The sequence below is a fragment of the Orbicella franksi genome, chromosome 1 (genome assembly GCF_964199315.1).
Source record: "Orbicella franksi chromosome 1, jaOrbFran1.1, whole genome shotgun sequence".
NCBI classification, from domain to species: Eukaryota; Metazoa; Cnidaria; class Anthozoa; order Scleractinia; family Merulinidae; genus Orbicella; species Orbicella franksi.
Window position 1 is genome coordinate 10,691,283 of NC_138145.1, and position 17,376 is coordinate 10,708,658.

Sequence of the window (17,376 nt, forward strand, 5' to 3'; positions counted from 1 at the left end):
CACCATTGTACTGCAAGGAATCAGCCCAACAGCGTAAAATGACCACAATAAAATATTCTGTAGCTCATTTGCACCGGCTTTTATATGTAAGACCTCCTGTGCAACAATGAGGTTATTGGATGAAAGAGTCTCGGTCTTTGGGCAGTGAACCTGTCACTTAGCATTTCTCGATATTTATCACCGTTATTGCCTTCTAGCTGCCTTGAATGTCCACGCATAAACATTTTCACATATGTAATGGGAAAAGTACTCGGAAAAGTACTTCATCACTGTGCCAACGTGGGATAAACGGAGCAAGAAAACGCCGGAAAACGTGTTTAGGTGGAGTAACTATTTTTAAAGTTCAAATTACAGCCTAAGGCGGTAACAGTCTGTGCGCATTGTTTATATTCAACAGCACGCTCACGGTTGATAGAGGTGAATTCGAGAAGTTACAACTCGGAAAGTAATTTGAAACTTTTTACGTCTTCTGAGAATCTCCCCTCTTGCTACCGGGATGACGACATCTCTAGAACTTTCGGCACCTCGGTAGCCGTGTGGGCAGACATAGCGCTGACAAAGCGGTATTGTATTTCACCAATCAGTGACGAGTGACAAAGCCGACTTGAATTGCACCAATCACTATTGTTCTATAATTAACCGAGTTGAGCCTTCTTTATGTGATCAATCGTGCGTTGCCTTGAATCTTAGTTACTAGTATTGCGGCTAGCAAAGGAATGATTATGTCGGATATTCAAGGTAAGAACTGTTCTACAGCCTTTGTATATTCGAGATGGAAGACTCCATGGCATCTCTTGCAAGGTTTGAAGTTCACATTTAGCCTGTGTTGTCGTGACACTGTGGTGTGATGGAATTCAAGAGTGGTCGATCATGAACTGAATGATCGTTTCTTGTGTTCATATACGCATTGTAGTGTTCGTTTTAATCGCTTCAGAATGTTCCATATCATCTGTCAACAATTCGAACTCGTAAAGAACACGCATGTTCGTCCATGGAAGTTTAATGTGAAACACAGCGGTACAACGAACGTTTTGTAATCTCCCGTGTGAAATCTTTGTAACAAAGAGTGGTTTGCCAAATTCTACTTAAAATGGCGTTCCGTGTTTGACGACGAAAAAATTATATTCGCTCTTAAACCGTCGAATTTGGAAGCACAGGTTTGATTACAATCGTTTGAAATACTTCATATGTTTACACAGAAGCCGTTATGAGCTGGGTTCTCTCTCCTTCGATTGTGTACTTAGGCTGCCATATGCTTTGTTTTAATTGATTTCATTTCGTATTCTGTATGCAATCATTGTTTTCAAGGTATTAACTAATGTACGTCATTTAGTGGTTAAATAACTTATAATTGTACCGTGGAAGAAATTTTATAAACCAGATTTGTGTTTGAGTTCGGGAAAGACGGGAAGCTTCGGCTTGGTAAGGCTATTAACTTCAGGTTATAAATAATGTTGAATTAGCACTAGTGTGGTTCATTAAGAAGAATTTAGATGCAAATTACTCGTAGAACATCAATAATAGTCAGATTGAAGTCATATAAATCATGGCCGATTCGGGTCAAAAACTACATTGAATAGAAACAAACCAAGGTCGTGTATTCGCTGACGACTTTGGTCAGCGCTTGATATATGATTAGTTGACTGACTGGTTTTGACTCTGTTGAAATTCTTTGTGTGATAAGGACTAATAGCCAGTAATAGGATACAAGGGCAGGGCAGAATCCTTGGCTTTTTTACAGTTGCAGAATTCTTTAATAAGTATGCGAACGAGTATTAGCCGTCGGACCTTGCTGATGAACAATTCGGTCAAGACTTCTCGCCATTACTGTTTACTACCAAGTCAAAAGAACAGAAAAACCGCTCAAGTACGTCACTTCCGGTAGCAGTAAATGAAAAGTTCTAAAATATTCAGATGCAGAGGTTTATGATTTTGTAAGCGATGTCTAGACAGGAATGTTTGAATAAGTTTCTTAGTATAACCTCGGGGCAAGTTCTTCAAATATCTGTGGAGTTCAAACTTCCGAGTGCTTCATACAAACGCCGGCTCATTAGCGAAAATCAAAGATTTTCAGAATCATGAGATTTGAAAGAGAACCGCTCTTTAGCGGAATCGAAACAGCCGAGTGAGCATAAAAATATCTTCAGAGATTTCTGAGCAATAAAAAGTTCTTACTTTGGTTGGTATCCGACCTTAGTAATTTGAAGTGTTAACTTCCTAGCTTGTGAAGAGATTAACGATGACTGAATTACGAGGAAAAAGCCTTATGTCACGTTCGCTTTTCGCGCAACTGGTGATCCATGACTGCAGGAGAGGATTCGGAAGGGTGTGAAATGCTTTCGCGCCTTGCTTTTACATGTAAAATGTGTGGGTGATCAATTATTTTCTGGTAGTCAGCACAGCTGTACCTCGTGCATCTCGTACTGTACTGTCGTGATTTCAAACAGGTATTTTTCACTTGTCTTTCATATAGGTTAATTGAGACTCATTTAGGAGACAGGGTGGTTTCATATCTCAACTATATTCCGGCCAGGGCTTGTAGATTGTTTGTATAGCGGAAAAACTGACGAACCGACCAGAATATATACTTACGTCAGAAAATATCGTATTCAGAAACCACCGGCGATGACTGTATTGGTTTTCATGAAATCAGTGCTAATTCAAGGTCGATTTTCACTGTCCTGTAATTTATGTTTTATGTATGTAAAATGATAAAATATAGAGAAAAAAGCGAAGGAAGGTTTGGTCTACGAAATAGTTTCAACGGAAGCAAGCTGTTCACACAAGTGTTTCGTTCTATTTTACTAAACGGACGTAAATCTTGGGACAGAAAGAAATTAATTAAAAGCATTGTCTATCGCCGACGAATTGGGTTGAATGCAACACTTCTTCTATTTTGTTTTCTTTTTGTTTGGAACGAACCCATTGTAGTTCCAGGATTTAAACACTCCCGTTGACAACGAAGCCGTCTTGTCGGCGATTTTCGTCTTAAAGATTTGATGGCAAAAATATCACAGGAGATTGGCAAGATTCAATATTAAGCTGCTTTAATACTTTAAAATGTGAGCGATTGAAATTGCGAGACTTAACCAGTCTTATCAGTATAAAAAGTAGAGTATAAAGTATCGATATTCTCCTGATGTAAGTCGATGAATATTATCATCACCTGTGTTGCGATGATGCGCGGAGAAGTTTGTTAGTGCTTAAAAATTTTCTGATTTGCATTAGCAAGTGCAGTTTTCTGCCGTTGTGCACTTAACGTTTAGCAAGTGCACGCGATGATATGGCGAAAGAAACCATGGAGATTATCATGTTTTGTTCAGTAAAATCATTCAAGAGATTTAGAAACAAAATAGAAGGGAAGGCTGATTGGAGCGAAAAGTAGATGCCTTAGGTGATTCTAGAAGACAAGAGTATCTTGCGGTTTGTTTTACTTTCCATTCCACGTCTTGAAAGCACAGTTATTTATGTTGATAGACCTTGTCACAAGATCTAATATTTTTGGCAGTGTCGTACACAAAGGATTACTCACGGCGATTTATACTTATGCGCTTATAGAACGAATTACAGGGACAAATTAAACCTTAGATTGAGTATGCTCTCTGTTTAAATTTGTTTTCAGTGCCATGAGAGACGGTTGACAAATTAAAACGAAAGCAAGCAGCGCGCAAACCATGTCGTCTTCGTCGCAGGGTACTTTCAGAAGCCGGAGTAAGACTCTGCCTCTACCAGCCAGGGCGAAGGTCGAGAAAAACATTGCACAGGAATCGAAATCAAGGTCGCCTCTCCCCTTCAGAAGGTTAGTAATCAGACTCATTGTAGTGTTGTAGAGTGCAGGCTTCTTTTGCTTCGTAGATCGTTGTGCGAGTAGAGCAAAACGGGAAGAGAGTAAGAGGGCCGCTCGCCCTTGCTCTCATCTCGCGCGTTTACTGCTACTCGCAGCTGGCGATTTAATTTGTATGTTCTGCTCCAAATAGTACTAGTGTTATCGTTGTTGTTTAACGTTGTTTTGGAGACCCCACTGTTATGACTTGTAAACCGCAGCCCCAAGGCCAGAGGCCTTGTTTAGTTGAGTGCTGGACAAAGCAATAACATGAAACTAGTAATAGATACGTTTAGCAAGAGACGAGGAAATGCGACAGATTTAAAAATAAGCGCTGTAAGGCAATTAAAGGTTTCGCTGAAATGTGTAAACAGCACTTTGTTTGAAATATTTCTTTTACTCTCTCTCTTGACCTTCTCAGTTGCCTTCCTTTGTGGAACAAACAGAACACTTAAGAGATATTCCCGCCCACCTTGATGTTGTACATGTTTATAACTTGTAAACCACAGACCAAAGGTCTTGTTTATTTTACTGAAGGACAAAGTCGTATAGACATAAAGCTCTAATCCTAAAGTTCGCAATATTACTTTTGGTCTACTTGGGTTCACCGCGCATCTGTTTGCGTTGTGTGACACTCAACTCATTGCCAACGTCTGTTTCTGAAATGACGTGCTTGCTTTTACTTTACAGATTGGCAGATTTGTTGAAAAGGAAAAAAAAGCGTGGAAAAGGAGATGCGGATTCATTGAACTCCTTGCCATTAGAAAGACAATCGTGGTATCATGGCAAAATTACCGCAGACTTTGCGGAGCGTTACCTGCGCCGTGATGGCAACTTTTTGGTTCGTGAGGATCCAGCCAAGCCTGGAAGCTGCTTCATTGTGGTGCGACACAAACGGTCGCCTCTTCACATACCTTTATGCAAGGTCAACTCGTCGAAAGGAACGAGAATTAAGTATAGACTGGAAGATTCCGACAACAGTTTTGATTCCATAGCTGAATTAATCAACTATCATATCACCCAAAAGAAACCATTATCAAATACTTCAGCTATTATCACCCACGCCGTCAGTAGAGACGCAACTCTGTTATCTGCTGACGATTTGAAAAGTCTTAATGCAAATCAGCAAAATAGATATGTCTCCAATACTGGCCCTTCCAATCTTTGTCCACCGAAACCACCCGGGACTGGGCCTTTGCGTCAAAAGAACATCGACAAGATGGGACGCAAGAACAGTGACCCAGGGTTGCATCTTGAGATTAATCACAATGGAAATAAAAGTCGACATTTTACGGTCGGCTCCTTGGAGAAAAGTGGTCTTCCTTTATCGCCTGAAAATCTACCATGGACAGTTCAATCGAAACAACGTGAGAAAATTCCAGAAGCGTTCCTTGCAAAGTCCACTAAAGAGGAAAATATTTCAGAAAGGTTCTACGAAACGACACTGGGAGAAAACGAAAAGGAGAATGAAAAGGACGTTTTTGAAGACCCAGATCATTTTTATGAGGATCCTAACAAGAAGGACAATTTGGGCACCTATTATGACAAACCAAGTGAAAATGAAAGTGCTTCGATGTCAATTGATGAAGGGAATAGAAAGGGAAACTGTGTGAAACAAAACGAGGGGGAGAACGTTGATAGCTGTTACGACAAACCCGTTGAAGACTGTTGTAATGGAGATTTCTACGATACGCCGTCAACTGTGGAAAATTCTGTAGAATTTTATGACAAACCGTCTAAGCAATTCAGCCTAGCTAGCCTGTCTGATAACAACACAGAGAGCCAGGAGAATCTTCTTTATGACCAGCCAAGAGGAAGCAGCGATGGTTTGTATGACAGACCCAAGGGAAGCGACGAAAACGTTTACGACAAACCCCCAGCTAAGCCGAAAAGAATGGAATCATTTCGTAACTCGGATCCAACAGTGTCCGAGAAAGTCAACAAGCTCCGTCCTCAATTGAAGACAAGATCCAGCGCGCCTGCATTGCGAACTTTTACAGGGCTGCCTTCGGGTGGCCGCTCAGAGCCACGTTTTAACGCTCTCCCAGAGAAAAGGCATTCAGGTGCTGAGCTATTGATGAGGCATGCAACGTCTGGCGCGATGGCGTCTGATGGGATAAACGCAGAGGCGGACGCCTGCTACGATACTCCTCCATCAAGATCAAACAACAGTCCATCCTCGTCTGGATCTGACTTTGGCTCGCTTGCAAACCAAGAGATATACGACGTACCAACAGACTTAGGTTCCTCATCAGAGCAGGTGCTGTCCTCAAATTCAACCTCCGACATCAGTGATAAGATTCAGAATACTAAGGATAAAGAAGACAAGTCCCTGCGCAGGCCCATGGATAAAAAGGGAATATTTTTAAATGTGATGAAGAAAATAGGCGAAAAACTGCTTTTGCCGTTCTTGGAGAGCGATTGCCTCAGCCTTGCTAGACATATGACTCGTGTGGATCTCGTATTTCAGTGGGGCGAGGAACCGCATCGCCAATCTTGGTCCATCGAGGATGGTACTGGAGGAGCCAAAGGACTGGAGCTTCTTACGCTCCCTCAAGGAAGGGACAAAAGGGCCCAGTTACTGGCAAGGTCAGCCTTCACTGTATTTTAGTAAAGCTTTTTCTAAAATGTGTATTTCTTATTGCTGTCTCATTGACACTCAATTTCGAACCTGAACATGGAAAGCTCCAAATTGCAAAATTCTCACCTGTCCTGATGAAAACGTGTGGTTCTTACCCTTAGTAATGATTAGAATCAATCAATCAATCAATCAATCCAATCAACCAATCAACCAATCAATCCAATCAATCCAATCCAATCAATCAATCAGTCAATCAATCAGTCAGTCAATCAATCAATCAATCAATCAATCGACTAATCATGTTTTTTAGTTACAGTGGTCAGTCTTGAATGTGTACATTTTATTATTTACCTGACTTTCAGGTAGGCGTAAACGGGGAATGGGCAGGGAGGCAAAAAACCGCCCCCTCCTTCTATCCCTGCTCTCGCTCTCCCTTCCCCTCTCTCCCGTTTTACGACATTATTCCTGCTCTAGCTCTCCCTCCCCCTCTCCCCCGTTTTACGCCTGGCACATGCTACTGTTTTACTTACTACTAATACAGGTGCGTAAAAGAGCGTTATAATAATTCGTAAAGGCCATTCCGTCTACGACAACTTAATGAACAACCTTTCCTTCGTAGATTTGCTAACGTGACACACTGGGTGGCGACCTTGGTTGTGGCAGCGGGTGACCTTGGTACCAGAGGTAAAGTGCTCAGTAAGCTGATAGAGCTTGCTGACGTACTGAGCGATAAACTTGGCAATCTCGTTTCCTTCATGGCTATCATGGAAGGACTTGCCTTACCACAGGTATTGCTTTATTTTGGTTTTGGTAGTTCTTGTTACTCTTCTATTCCTTGGGCAACAGTAAACTGAAACTTGCTGGGATTGAACCAAAGCTAGAAGAAAAGAAATATTTAAATTAACAAGAAAAAGTTAGTGCGATCAATTTAATTAATTCAATTTAATCCAATTTAAATTGTTTATATACACTCTTTGGATTCCTCCGATTTTTTGGTTAAAAAGTGAATACCACAATTTTCCAAGCTCAGAAAATTACTGTTGGTCGTTAGATTTGGAAATCGTCTATATAAGACACCTTAGAAATAACCATGCCTGTGTCCCCAACTTCTGCCTAGATTATGTACGTTTCTTTGTGCACGCGACTGAAATGTGGTTCCTCTCTCGTTAGGTAACACGGCTTCACCACACGTGGTCATGCCTCCATCACCAGAGCTGCTCCACAGCAATACTCTACCACAGCACCCTCAAGCCATTAGCTGGGCTCTTAAGCTCGGGGGCCCCTAGCCCTTTTCCCGGAGTGTGCTTACCTTACATCATTCCCTTGGTAAGATACATGGAGATGACCCCAGATGAAATTCTCAACGACTGGGCACACGCTGAGGTGGACCTCGGATTAGAGACCGTTATAGCCCACTTGGACTCTGGGCGCACTCTCACACAACAACTTGACGAGTTCCGTCGGGAGGCTGTTGCTCGGCTTCAGACTGACGAGTACATCGTGGATTGTAAGCTCTTGGAGTATTTTCGAGAAAGGTTAAATGTGGGGAATGTGTTAGGGCTTGGCCCTGATCCAACAAACAAGACAAATAAATTAAGAACCTTGCTACAATGGCTTTCGGAAAATGCAGAACATTCTACAAGTACCGAAACCTCAGGAGCTGTATAGAGAAACGGACTTCAAACGCACACAAACACGAATAAAATACTTAGAGTGATCCGTATAACCGATTTTAAAAATGATTTCCAGTCCGTACTGCGAAGTCTCGGCACCCTAATGTTTATAAACATACAAAACCTCACTCGATAGAATGCGAATCGATGTTATTCGTTACGAACCACATACCTTATCTTTGAGACCTTTCAAATTCTTTTTCCAACTGCTTCATTCATTTTTGCAGCTGCAAAGTTGTTTCATCAAGTTTTATGAGAAAGAACAGAACAAAGCTTCGGGTCGCTTCGCGTCCATAATAGCGGTTGACATGAAACTTTGAATTTACTTCATGTAAGTAGTTGCGAAATGTTAACATTTTGTGACGTCATGCATGAAACAAAACAAAGTACGTAAACAAACTCTCGCGAGTGCGCAGTATGGACTGGAAATCATCTTTAAACCATCGTAACCGTGTCATTCCCAAGCCCAAAAGATATCTGATTTCCCTTTTGTTAAAGGATCTCTTTCACGATATTTTGAGTTATTTTGGTCTCACGTACAACATCACCTTTGGATTGAAGGAAACCTGAAAATAGTTATTTACAAAGATAGAAAAACACCAAAGACATAATAATAAACCATAAAAGAAAAAGGATGGCTGAGGATGGAAAAGATTGACATGGATTACAAACGACGAACTTGAAAAATTTAGGGTTAACTTTTTAACATACGCAAGCCGTGTCGTAGCTCCTTTAGATCATCGATCAGTCGATCAAGACTGCACGACGCAGTTGATGATTGTCTTTATTCTCATTACCTGTCACCTTGACACTATTGATGTTTAAGGAGAAAATAGACTATGATCGCTTGGGAATGTTATGGTTATGTGCGTCCACATTATCCAGTTTTAGGAAATTTTCTTAAGTTTAAATCAATTTTTCAGTCGTTTATTCGCCAGATCTCCAGCCTTTAATTTTTGGTATCTTTTAGACGGTGGTTGTTTTGTTAGGTCTGGTAGTCTGACAAGTCTTTTGTACTGTAAATAACTGGATTTAAATAGTGAAGAACGCTGTAATACAAGTACAGCGCATTTTAATTCTTTTGACCATCGTTCGTTCGGTGTCACAGTTAATTAAGAATGAGTGTATATTTTTAGTCAAAGTTTAGTGGTAACAGTTATTTAACCACGATATAACGAAGACTTCATTTTGTCGACTTGTCGTCAGAGTGCTGGGTTCGACTTCGAGCCTTGTACGCCAGGCAGGTCGTTTAATCGTTTTATTAGCGTCGTAGATAAATTGTTCAAAGTGTTTTAGGTCGACTATAGCACGGAATGTAAAGCAAATAATGTCTTAATGTTGCGAACGCGAAAGTGTTGTACACATTTAGTTTTCAAAATGCTTGTAAATATTTGCTGTATCTGTATAGACTGAAAAGTAAATTAAAGAGCGATTTAAGTTAATAGTTTCTAGACTGACATTAAATTGGAAAGTTTCCAGCAATACGCAACAATTCAGAACCATTGGTATCGAAAATGACCAAGATTTCATTTAGAACAGTGTGTTTAACCAGTGCCCTATGCCACAGTGTCTACTGAACTAATTAGAAAGTTTAATTTCCATGTCTACGCAGTTTTACACAAATTCAGTTGTCCCCTTTTGTCCCAAAGTCCAACCTGAAGTCGATTCATTTAGGATTTTCACTTTTTAACTAGAAAATACCATGGCTATTTTTCAAGTTGTAGATAAAGGAGGCGAAATTCAATTCTTCGCTTCTTCCTTCCTAACGTTTTGTGAATCCGCTGACAAATGTGTTAAGCTTTCGCAGTCTCTTGCGAACTGAAGTCGCACCCAAGAGAGGTTGAAGTTGTTGAGGTGGAGGTGAAACGATTTCCTCGCCGAGATAAGTAACTTAATATCTGACCACAGAAATAATCTTCGTTAAAAAGATTTTCACATTAACTTCTCTATAAAGTATAAATACAAAAGAACTAATAGGGCATTTCTAGGAGTCTGCTTAATAGAGGTTTGACTGCACTCGACTGGGCGGAAAAGAAGACAATGAAATTTTTAAAATTGGCGAGTTGCATGAATTTTCCAATGATTAAAAACTTGATCAAGATTTTTAAGGCCGGAAACGGATCGCAGAATTGAGGAGAATTCGAACGCCGCTATTATTATGGTACTTTAAATAGCAAAATGATATGAACAAATGCGTTGATGAAAAGAAAACAACAAGAAAAGACATTGCGCTCACTCTTGGAAAAAGAAGAACAAAAAGCGATCCCATTAAATATCACAACACCGACATGACGGGGTATTTTTAATGGTCACCCATCCAAGCACTAGCTCTGCGAACAGGGCTTGACTTTGCTGATCGGAAAACACTCTTTGCGTGTAAGGGTGGTACATATACCTGACTTGATCAATGTTTTCAAGAACAGCACATCATTTTATTTCCAAGATCTCTGAAAAGATAAGACAGGAAAAAATATAATCGAAGCCCACCCCCGGCCTGATTGTTAAAGCTTACACTAATGAAGGAGCAGTTTTAGACTCCCATGAAAAATATACAATCTTCAAAATTCAGTGATGGAGCGTTTAAACTATCCTTTGACACACGAGGCAATGAAATTAGCTAAGACGAAGACGAAGAAGCCGTCAGAAAGTAAATGCAAGGGGAAGAATTTCATTAATATTGGCAAAGAAAATGAAGAACCAGACCGAAGAAAGAAAGAAAATGAGACACCACAAATGCGTGGATATCCTTACTTGGTCGCGTATCAAAACACTAAACCTAAAACACGCATCCAACCTGCAAAACTCTGATGATCGGACAGGCAATAAAATAGCCATGATACCTCAATTAAAGATGGCGTAGATAGTCGGTGTTTACCCCTCCCGTCATAGCTTAGCTTTGGTGCTGGGACTTGAAGCGGCACTTTCCTAGTGGTAACATTTCAGACAAGGATAACTTTTTGATGAAGTTTTCGTATTCTGTTACCGTTGTGTTCTGCGCTATTAATTTCTTCACAATGCCAGCGCGTTTAAACTAACTTTTCTCCTCTCTAGAACTCAGTGCAGTGACCTCGAAATTGTGACTGTTTATAGCTGATTTATTTTCCAATCTCAACGGCTCATAGCCACTTTGATTACGCCTGGGATGAGACCCTAGCGTGTTTAATAAAACGAAATCCAGTGAGCGTTATTACAACATTCATGTGGTGCTTTTCATAATGAAGTACATGTGGTGATTCCTATGCCGAGACGATGAAACCCATTCATATCAAAGCTTTTGAGTAGTACTTTCATGTGGTGATGTTTATTCTGCTGTTAAACTTAATTCTAACTTTTAGGTCTGTGGATGAAAACCTAGTGTGTACCATTGATACATAAACTGTTGAGTAGAACTTTCACACTGTACCGTTTGTTATGCTGCCGACGATCATCAAATGAAATATCGAGCACTACTTTCATGTGGAGCTGTTTGTTGGGGTGCACGAGCGATAGTTTTTATCTTAAAACTGTCAGAGGACGAAATCCAAGTGTTCGTTTGTGTGACCATTCAAATGAAACCTGTTTAGCAGTACTTGATGAAATCTTGAACTAATTGGCGCACGGGGCATGTAAGCCTTCCGTGTATGGAGAAAACATGTAGTATGTTTTATTTTCCGAAATGAAATTTTTAGATTCAAATCGTATTTATTCGTATCCTTCAATGTCTTAAACAGGGTAAATGCTTAGCAGACAATTTTGGTCTATTAACGACGACATTATCTCCTTAAAATTATCAATTCTAAGACTGTATTGCGGATATAAAAGGTAAACTGGTTTTCAAATGGCAGGTGCAATTGTTAGAGAAAAGCTTTACACGACACCTTCCACAAAGCGAAATTAAGATCCTACCCTTTTATAGATAATTAAAGTGTTAAGGGGTAAAGATGACATCTTTATTCTTCTTTTTCAACCGTGAAAATCTACAGACTAACAGGCCTAAAGTGAAGCACCGTTTATCTACAGACTCTAACGCTAGAGCCACATATCTCGATTGGAGATGAAAAGGTTAAGGTACAAAGAGCACAGTGGACATTTCCAAGCACTTCCAATAAATGATGTTAGCCGCAAGCTTGCCCTCTAAAAATCGTCCTTCTCTTTTAGCTTAGCCCCCATAACAACTACAGGATAAAAACCCTTCTTCATGTTAAGCTTCGCTATCAAGCTTAAACAGAGTAAACAATCGATGCAGATGTTCTTTGACAGAGTTTAGATTGTAATATTATAACGAAAGGTGGTGACTCCATAGCTTGACGGTTTACAAATGGCGTTCCATTCAGCAGTGATTGTCAATACACCTCAGCTGGGCGGGACAGCCGTCAAATATCAAGAGTGAACGTCAGAGTTCGGAATAAAAGGCACATGCTAACTGAAAGTTTCTACAGTCCGATATTTGAATGAAAGTTAGAAACTTCATAGCTGCACTTAGGCTTGTCAAATGGCGTGTCCATTTAGTAGCACTTGTCACTATTCCTCTGAATAGCACAAGTGACCGTACCTGACTTGAATTACACAGAGTTGCACGTGCTTCCATCATAGCAGCTCATGATAGCTTTTTTAACATCACGCATATGAAAGTAGCTGAGAGAAATTTACCCGCTAAACGTCCCCGCACACGACGAACATTGTTGCGGAAATTTTCTTTCCAAGCTATGTTTCGCTGTTTGCGCGCACGTTTAGTTGCGGACGCAAATTTTATTTCTATTTGAAAAAAAGTTTCTGAATTTTCCGAAACATTTCGCTTTCGTAGCAGGTACTTCTCCGTTTCTCGCGCCACAAGGTAACAATTTTGGAAAGCAATGTTCTCGCAATAATGCTTCCTCGTTTGTGGAGTCCTTTAAGGTTGGTATTCTCAGCGACAGCTAATTTTAGCGATTTGGGTTTCCAAAATTTAGCGACCTTTAATTCAAGCGATTTCCTCTGTTTCTAGATTGACTACAGTGCCGATTTCAGCCGAAACGGTTGAGTGATTTGAAATCTTGCTAGCATTTAAATAGAGAGTTTTGACCAGTTTTGACGAAATCGCTAGATTCGCTAAATGAAGCTGTCACCAAAACTGACAAGTAACTGTAAGGTATAACGAAAAAGCTAAAGCCGAATTCTTATCGGTAATGAACTAATATTGACTCATACCAGGCCGACGTTTATTTCTTTTTAACTGTTTCGTTTAATGGATCGAAATCAGCAATCAAAGAATTCAATTAATTTCAACAATACATTCAAATCCCACGTCAAATGTCATCCCTTACTGATAGCTCTGATTGTAGACAAAAATGTTCAAGGCTCTCTCGTTCTTCAGAATCACGTACAGTTTTGAAGGTCATCATTGGGCTTCCGAATTGCTAGCTTTCTTCGCAAACTCTGGGGTCCTAAATTACAAGGTCACTTATTTATTTTGAGTAATGTGCTATTTGTAATTAAACCACGTTTTAAGTTTCGAGCATTAACTAATTATTCCCTTGACTTAGATGGACGCATTTTCATAAAAGCGAATTCAAGTTTACGTACTGTGCGCGAAAACCTTCGTGGCAACTGAAAACAAGTTTTCTTTTAATATCAGCCCTCGGCGAAATATAGCTGACTTCCTTCAAATGTTGGCTTTGTTATCAAATTTGGTAATCAAAAAGGTTTTCCAAATTCAGTTCCTAGAAATTTTTGCTCAGAGTTACCATGAGTAAACTAAGTTTAGATAATGAACCCAAATGTGTACTGATATTATGGCAAATTGTTAATTCAGTATTTACTATTTACTATTGACTCGAAATTAAACGTTAAACATGTTAAAATTTTATCTGCTTTGACTCAGGTGTTTAGAACGACCTTTGAGAAACGAGACATTTTAACAAAACCGCTTTATTTTGGTTACGTAAAATCGGCCAGATTCTTGTATCTATCGGACGACACAGGTTTCCGTCGCTGGCTTACGGCAATCGTTTTTTTTTTTTTTTTCTTGTTCGCTTTGTTTTACAAGTTAACTACTTAATAAACAAGGACAGTGATGAATAGGGTTGGTAATTGAAAGAAAAGGTGCGTGTTCGACTTACAAATGTATGTATTTTTGGCTTTTTGTTGACATTTCTCGATAACCTGTCTTGTGTTTTCACCGTGTTAGATGCTATCAGCCGGGAGCAATTAAGGAAGCAAGTAGTTTCATTTACTGAGTTTCAAAATCGTTGTGGTAAAATGATAAAATCTGAACTAACTGGGAAAATGAAACTTTTTGGAGCCATTTTTGTTAAGTTGGTATTTTAATAGAATTGTCCAGAAGCTAACATAATTAACTTAATAAAAGCCGTTTATCTAAATGGTTTTCAATAGAAATACTATAATCATAAATAATTTCTTTTATACTTACTCTAATTAACTTCGTTCAACGTGCATCGTTATAGGCAATTCAGCTGAATTGTTTGTTCATCTTTGCCCACAACTCTCCGTCGTCACACCTTCTTCGACATCGAACAGTGCATACGAACAAATACATTTGAATTTTTGGTGCAACAGGTCAGATGCGAGAAAAAGACTTTATCGTTGGCAGTACAACGACGGCTTGTTCCATTAAAAATTGTTAAGCAGTTTAATTCAAATGAGTTGTAACGATTCAATTTTCAAATCAATTTGATTCACGCAGCTATCTTACGGTGAGACACCAAAACGTCTCACTCTGAAAAAAAAAACAAAAAAAAACGGGAGCCTTTCTAAAACATCGTGTGTTGTAGCTTCTTCTTGAATTGCGATTCTCATAACGCATTCATGAAGATGTCATTGAGGCAATCTGTACACCATCCATTTAACGTAACATTATAACAAGACAAGCCGAAGTATACCAAAGAATGATGGCGTTTTATGGACAAGTCACTAATCTGAAAAAGAAATCGAAGATCTTATCATTTGCCATCCATACTCGGTTAGGCACCTGCCGTTAACACACGTAAGCGTGGGTGTAAAGTACCTTTAGAACCTGAGGCAATCCTTCACTCTGTTTCTAATTCAATCCCGCAATTCTTCATAGACGGGTCAGGAAATCACAGGCCCTTTAGAAAGACGGCTTTTTGGACTTCTTTACTCCGTAGCCCAGTCGCTTCTAGTCCGCTTGTGAAGGCTTCACTAATCAACTGATTTATAAACAAAGATGGGAAGAAAACCAACATTTCGATTTGGAAGCAAAATTTTCAAAAACTTTCACTGCACGGGTTTTCATGTAATTAAAATAGATTTCTGTTTTAACAAACGTGACCATGACTGGGTTTTCGACAGAAGAATCCTGTTTTTACTAGTCTCTGCTGGATCCATCGCTGAATAAAGCAACAAAAGCTTTTGTCCAAGAGATCTTACAGTGACTTAAATGAAAAAAATGCTGTGTTTATCGCTAACAAAAAACTAAAACATTGCGCGGACAAAAGCGATCGATAATTAAGAAATCCGCTTGAAATCTGTACTACTAAATCCAAAAGTGCACTTCAAAATTTCTCCTCTGCACTTTACAACCTTGCCCCACGAAATATCGCAATATTCAGTGACAAAGCAGGCAAACGTACATTTGTTTTATACAAATATTTTGTAATTTACTGAGAACCGCACACAATTAATCAGTAATGTAACGTCAATGTGCGTCTCAATTAAATCGCTTTGTGTTTTGTAAACTCTGTATTTCCGCTATGGGCACTTCTCTTTATGGACGGTTTTAAAAACACGCATTGAGATGGTTAAAAAACAAGTGTCGAGGGTGGATATGCCTTTCAACATCTTGAAAAATCTATTATTTTTCCTCCGCAAACAAAAGTGTCGTTGAATGTTTCGAAACTTGCGTCCAGTTAAACAGTTAAGACAGATATCAGCTGTTAAGAAAACAAATTCAAGAAAAATTTCAGTTTTTCCGCAACAACAGATCAAAATCTAATTGCTCTCGGAGGACATTCGCAAAGTTTTCTCGCAGCGAAATAAAACTTAAAAGTACAATTTTTGTTTTAACTCGCTAGTAGTTTCCTGTGGGGACAAAAACTGGACAGTAAACGCTCCGGTTTTTTCAACAAACAAAAACCAGGCAATTGCATTCTAAACTGAATGTTCGTCCTTTTAATGGCGCGAGATAACACCCGCCTACTTTGAACGTTCACCTCAGAAGCACGAGCGCGCAAATAGAAATAAGTCAAACAACATAGCTAGCGTCTATTCAAAGAACGACAATATCATTTCGATAAGATATTAGTCTGAACAATAGAATTCGGTCATAGCAAAGACTATTGCGTTCAAAATAAACGTTAACATTTTTACCAATCATGTCCGTAAGTTGTTAGCATTCATTTCGTCTCCATGGTCCATTGGCTGGATGCATTAATCACAGAATGAATGCCCTCTGTTTTCAACAATAAGCTACACGAACCTGTAAATTATTTATCTAAGTGTCGCTGATTGGCTTGGAATTGGTTTAGCATTGTTTCGGGGTAATTTTAAGATGACCTCGGCTAGGCCGGGTGGCTTGAAACAGGAGAAAGTTATGCAAAACTTCACCTTTTTACACAAAGCTTCGTGCAACGAATTTTAACAAGATCCAGCTATAAACTCCGCTCTGCCTAAACCGACTGACAAAAAACAAAGCTTAGACAACTTTAATTCGAATGTTGTGTTTAAATAAACTTTTAACATATTCGAAATTTATAGCAAGGTAAATATTTTAATTTTGAACTCAAAGTTTAAACCGAAGTTAATCAATTTTTCATACGAGCTGATGCTAGTGTTTTATTACGTTAGTGCAATCCCCGTATGAATGTGGAATATAGGAAAGGAAAATAGATCATAATCGCTGTACACGAACATCCTAACGAGAACTCAGCATCCCAAACCACCGCCTGAAAAGTAACTGAGAAAGACTCTCCTCTTCTAAGCGTACTAAAAAGTAATTCACTATAAAAAAAATATAAAATAAAGAGTCGCACCAAACATCTGCTTGTTAAGCTCGGCGGACGTTCTTCTCAGAAGCCTTTTTAACACTCTTGCTATGATCTCACGTTCACACTGGTGGAGTTTTAGAAGGATGTTATATGGGGGACACCTGAAAACTACAAAAACTCAGTTCCATCCAGTTTTTCAATATTTGATTTGCTTGTCTTATTCCGAAAATGGGTCGGGTTTTCATTTTCAATGATATTAGCAATTTTTAATAGCATTTTTTGCCCAATGTTTTTATCTTTTAACAGACTTAAATTTTTTGGCGCCGAGACATAAATATCACTATAGAGATCTTTATTTAAATTTTATCATTACGGCGG

General features: G+C 39.2%; 1 protein-coding gene across 3 annotated transcripts; it reads left to right on the plus strand.

Moving 5' to 3' along the window:
* The first annotated feature begins 534 nt into the window (after positions 1–534).
* LOC145489544 (uncharacterized) lies at positions 535–9,519 on the plus strand. 3 transcript variants are annotated; one of them, XM_081468528.1, is made up of 5 exons: positions 535–738; positions 3,623–3,799; positions 4,514–6,412; positions 7,024–7,192; positions 7,575–9,519. In XM_081468528.1, exons 2-5 carry the CDS (start codon positions 3,675–3,677, stop codon positions 8,070–8,072), a joined length of 2,691 nt encoding a protein of 896 aa, XP_081324654.1. In that variant the 5' UTR covers positions 535–738; positions 3,623–3,674; the 3' UTR covers positions 8,073–9,519. The 3 variants fall into 3 exon arrangements, with proteins under 3 accessions (XP_081324654.1, XP_081324667.1, XP_081324660.1); XM_081468541.1 differs by lacking the exon at positions 535–738 and adding an exon at positions 764–801; XM_081468534.1 differs by lacking the exon at positions 535–738 and adding an exon at positions 808–2,447.
* Positions 9,520–17,376: the final 7,857 nt, after the last annotated feature.